The sequence below is a fragment of the Chenopodium quinoa genome, unplaced genomic scaffold, assembly GCF_001683475.1.
Source record: "Chenopodium quinoa cultivar QQ74 unplaced genomic scaffold, ASM168347v1, whole genome shotgun sequence".
Classification (NCBI taxonomy): domain Eukaryota; kingdom Viridiplantae; phylum Streptophyta; class Magnoliopsida; order Caryophyllales; family Amaranthaceae; genus Chenopodium; species Chenopodium quinoa.
Window position 1 is genome coordinate 6,288,310 of NW_018743574.1, and position 4,756 is coordinate 6,293,065.

The window sequence follows — 4,756 nt, forward strand, 5'->3', positions numbered from 1 at the left end:
AAAGTAAAACGTGAAGCACATATCTGCAGCATATTTTTGTAATTTGTAGTTGTACTTTTTCACTGTTTCCAAACTGAGATAATGGTTATTTGCTCCAAAAAGAAGCTATGAAATCCATAAAGATTTGAAAAAAAAAACCTCATCAGGAATTGGTGATGTGGAGGAAAATGAAAGATAATGTCATTTCATCTCCAATAAATCAAACTAACGTTAAACGTTACAAGGCTTTTGAATAGAAATAAAATCACGATTCCTGTTGATACAGCCTACAAGAAACTCGTGATGTTTCCCTCTATACAGAATTGTAATGTCAAGAGGAAAGGAATAACATCAGCAGCCTCCTAGATTCAGTCAGATCAGTAATTGTTGCACAAAGGGAGCCTGCTTGAGTGATATGGATGACAATGAATCCTCTCAATTGCTGGAATCGACACCAGAAAACTGTAGCTACCACTCCTAAAATTGTCCCGAGGTTCATTCAGCAGCAAGAAAATATTCTTTCTGAGATAAGAGAACAAAATTCCAAGTGGGAGGCACAAGGAACAGGAAAATTAGACCCATTACATAATATCATCCCTTTCATTTGAGATTCTAACCAACACATACAATGCAAAACTCCAGAAAAAACTCATGTTCCAACTCATGCCTTGCGAATATTAACAACCACTTTATTACAATTAAACATCAAACATAAAAAATAAAGGAGGGGGGGGGGGGGGGAGATTATTTCACCTACCTAAAACATCAATCCCTGACAAGTGCAGCGCTATCTTCTGCAGCAGACTTCCTTCGATCATAACGCTGAGACTTACAGAGAGAGTGTTAAGATGACATTCCATAATATATACTTCATATATACAAAGTAAAATAAAACATAGAGAATACATAAGGAATGAAAAGACAAAATATCAGAGTAGCTATAAAGAGACAGATTAACATACCTTTTTCCCAAAGGAGAACGGGACATATCTGTATTTGATCATATGGTGTATTTGTCTTCTCATGGTAAGCGTGAACAAAACAACCCAGTAGAAGAGGAGTATTGGCCAAAATACAGGAACGTCAAACACACTTGAAAATGTCATGGAAAAAGCTATGCAGAAGGCTTTTGTTAGCGAGTACCTTCACAAATGAGAAGGGAAGATTCAGTCATTTAGGAAAAAAAAAGTACTAAAATTCTTTGAGTAACAATATTTAAATTCTTATCAGGCCTCTATCATGAACTCCACAGTAGATACGTCTCATGAATAAGAGTATTTTCATACATGACCCTCACATATGGAAAACTAGGAAAGTTGCAATTCCTCCCACACAACCTTGGCAGGAGCCTTAAGAGGTATGGTAAGTGAATGATTCAGATCTGACCAAATTTAACGGTAATCATACCTAATTAAACTAAAAGCCCTTGATCCAAAATTTGTTTCTTATCATTTCTTTCTTAATTAAAATTGGAAAGTATAATTTTTAAAAAAATCTGAATTGATCAGAAGAACATAATTTGTTGGACTGAAGCTTATGGGACGAGTCAGAGAGCAGCCAAGGCCCAAGGTACCTCAGAATCCATGGACCACAAATCTAACCTTTTGTCTACCACAAAGGCAAGATACAGTGCTTGTTGCCTAAAAGTCTTACAATTCAAACGAAGTTCTACCATACAGTATTGCACACAGTTCAGCTTTGCCGCCAACCTGCACTCCAATAATCAGGTAGCCATAATCCTAGATTAATGAGCCTATGACATAAAAAAGAAACTAACAAAACACCGTACTTCTAATCCTTTAAGTAATTGAAAACACTATGTCAACAATCTTGATATACACGCCTTCCCTCCAAAAAAACCTCCTATCTCCTTACCACACCCCTCATCATTATTCTAAGAAGATTTTACTTGTAATACTTCAGACAAATAAAACAAACATCGAGGAATAAATATTAAATAAGGCTACTACAGTTAGCCATAACCTTGAACAGATATGATCCGTTGCTATCACAAACAGGTTCTCAGCCACACATTAGATCCCAAACAGTTTATCCATGAAGTCAAACTCCAGCTACATGTATTCATCAACTAGCGAGGTGATACACACTTCAATAACACTTTGTTCTACCACTCAAGCATCTAAAATCCCAAACTAATAAACTATGATCGGTACATACTCACTCCACTAGGTACACATATCCTACTCCAAAAATTGATCACAAACAATCAATCCCTGAATACTCAATCTAATTCTTCAATTAGAAACCATCCCAACACGTACATCAACACTAATCAAACTAGACAAGATTCTCTACACTACCCGATATTCAATTTCAAACTAGAATTGTACATCCACACTTCCGCATTAAAATCAAAACCCATATCAAACTAACCCTGAAAAACAACCTTATCGTACAGAGTACACAAGATCTCAATTTCAACCTCAAACAAGAAAGACACTTGATCAATCATTAAATCAAGCAATATCACATATTGTTCAGTACTATCATAAATTCAAACACAGCATTCTATAATCAACAATCATTTTATATCAACCCTATATGCGAGATTACCAAACTTTTGCTTCTAATTAAAGTGCAATCACATTCTACGCATTGAAAAAACTCTTTATTTAAAAGAATCAATAATGAGAAAGATAAAAGAACAGACCAGAATTTGAACTCAGGAAGACGTCGAACAAAGGGGCGAAACTCATCGGAGCCCCGAGTAGGTAAAGTGGGTCCATCAGTGAGTTCCTGGATCTCAGGGTCCACCTGAGGAGAGAGAAAGGCAATAAGAAGGTTAAGAATGTAAATTCCCAACCCATACGAGACGATGTAGAACCCTTGAACGAAGTAAACTCGAATAGCGTAACCCAAAGCGATGACGAAGAATGCGATCCAGCGGTAAAGCATGTGAGGCGTCGATTTGTCCAGATAATGCTGGAACCGCTGCGAAACCATGAAGCTCCACCGTGCAGCGACGGTTGCGGGTGTTTCCGATGACGTTAGGGTTTCACCGCCGCCGGTAACGCCCCCTCCAGCCTCCATCATTTGGGATCCGAAGCGGGTTTACTCTCACGAATCTAAAATGGGGTTGACGGGAGATTGCGAGGAGAATATGATTTGCAGAGGTGAGGAAGAAGAAATGGGATGCCGATATTTTTATTTTATTAATTGATTTTTATTTTCTCCTGCTTATTTTAGTTTATTTTTTCCTTTCTTACTTATTATGTTAATGAGCTTTTGGAAGGTATTGCATTCTTTCCTTTTTTTTTTTTGTCTTTGGTTTGGTACTTATGTGTCCATTTTGGTTTTAGATTAGGATTTTGACCTAAGTTTGATCTAGTAAGTTAATATTGATGACAAAGTTATGCCTTTATTGGAGTATAATATTGTATCTCATTTAAAATTTTTCTTTAGCTAATTAAATGAAATATATAAATTCTTATAAATTCACGAGCAACGCTAAGAAAAAATTGTTTCATCGAATTATAATGATAATTTCACGTCTATGAAATTCTCTATTTATAGAATTAAATAATTTTTTCAATTTATTTGATTGCATTTCTTGGATGTTGAATAAGGAGTAATTTTTAGTCTTGTTACTTGTAAAGTAAATTGTTTTAAGTTTAAAAGAATGATTGAAGTTAATGTTGAATAGGGTTGACATTAAAGGAAGCCGACTTAAAACAATTTATTTTTTCTTGATCAACATGGGATAATATACGTACTTAACACAATATTGTGCAAGTTGGATAATAGTTCTACACTCGTGTCTTAATTCAATTTTAGTTAAGGGTGCATGTCCGCACAATACCATTTAGGGCTTGTTCACATTTATTGAACTAAGCTGAACTGAATTGAATTGAACTGATTGGAGTTGAATTGAACTGATTGGAGTTGAAATGAAATGAACATTTTATGAGAGAGATAAATTAGGAGCTGAATTGAAATTAAGTAAATGTGAACATACCCTTATTATTGTATGTGACACATTAAAAACATTAAATCCTTCTTAAAATCCCTACACAACCAACACATGATAGTTTAATATTTAAGTAACCTTTCATATTTCGTGGCACAAGCCGTCCAATATAAGATGTTATGCTAGCGGACCTAGCGCTGCATACTGCATAGTCACTCCTGCACAAGAATATGGACAAATGGTTAGGACTTAGGAGTCTTAGGGCAGAACCGCACAACCTATTTTCCAATTTCCATGCGTGTTGCCTATTCCGTAGTAATGTGTGGTTCCTACAGGCGTGGGTACCTTGCATCGTACCACCGTTTCGCAAAAAGAACATATTATACAAAATGTAAAGAACATATAACTGTAGGGAAAAAACATATTATTATAATATAAAGATTATATACCTAAAGTAAAAGGAACATATTTGCACAAAAAAAGAGTGAAAAGAACATATGTCCATGTTCTTTAATTGTCAGTGTAATGAATTTTTATTTGTGATATAATGTTCATTGTTTATTGTGAGGTTCATTAAATTTTGTCATGAAATTATGGTAGATATATATAAATAATGTTTATTACATAATATCTTCATGTTCTTTATTAATATTACAGATGTTCTTTACGTATATTAAAAAACATAAAATTGGATGTTCTTTACAAAACTGTTATATGTTCTTTTAAAAGCAGCAGTATGTTCTTTATAAAACAGTTTCATGTTCTTTCCGCGCTTTTTGTCTGTAGCAAGCAAAGTACAGGCTGCTGTACCTTAAAATTTTCAATTCCATAGTCAGCAAGTAATTAGAC

The 4,756-nt window shown here is 34.8% G+C and overlaps 1 protein-coding gene across 2 annotated transcripts; it reads right to left on the minus strand.

The window, feature by feature from the left end:
- Positions 1 to 149: 149 nt before the first annotated feature.
- On the minus strand, positions 150 to 3,225 carry LOC110682346 (protein RER1A-like). 2 transcript variants are annotated; one of them, XM_021858675.1, is made up of 4 exons: positions 2,651 to 3,225; positions 942 to 1,122; positions 737 to 807; positions 150 to 501 (listed from the first exon to the last, which is right to left on the minus strand). In XM_021858675.1, exons 1-3 carry the CDS (start codon positions 3,031 to 3,033, stop codon positions 745 to 747), a joined length of 627 nt encoding a protein of 208 aa, XP_021714367.1. In that variant the 5' UTR covers positions 3,034 to 3,225; the 3' UTR covers positions 150 to 501; positions 737 to 744. The 2 variants fall into 2 exon arrangements, with proteins under 2 accessions (XP_021714367.1, XP_021714368.1); XM_021858676.1 differs by having other exon boundaries at positions 159 to 501; positions 737 to 801; positions 2,651 to 3,223.
- Between the last annotated feature and the right edge of the window lie 1,531 nt (positions 3,226 to 4,756).

Excerpts from the sequence above, each read along its gene's own strand:
- LOC110682346 (XM_021858675.1), bottom strand. The coding sequence starts at position 3,033 with ATGATGGAGGCTGGAGGGGGCGTTACCGGCGGCGGTGAAACCCTAACG. Across the intron at positions 1,123-2,650 it reads CTTCCTGAGTTCAAATTCTG|GTACTCGCTAACAAAAGCCT; the intron begins GTCTGTTCTTTT and ends TCATTTGTGAAG. Across the intron at positions 808-941 it reads CGTTCTCCTTTGGGAAAAAG|TCTCAGCGTTATGATCGAAG; the intron begins GTATGTTAATCT and ends TCTCTCTGTAAG.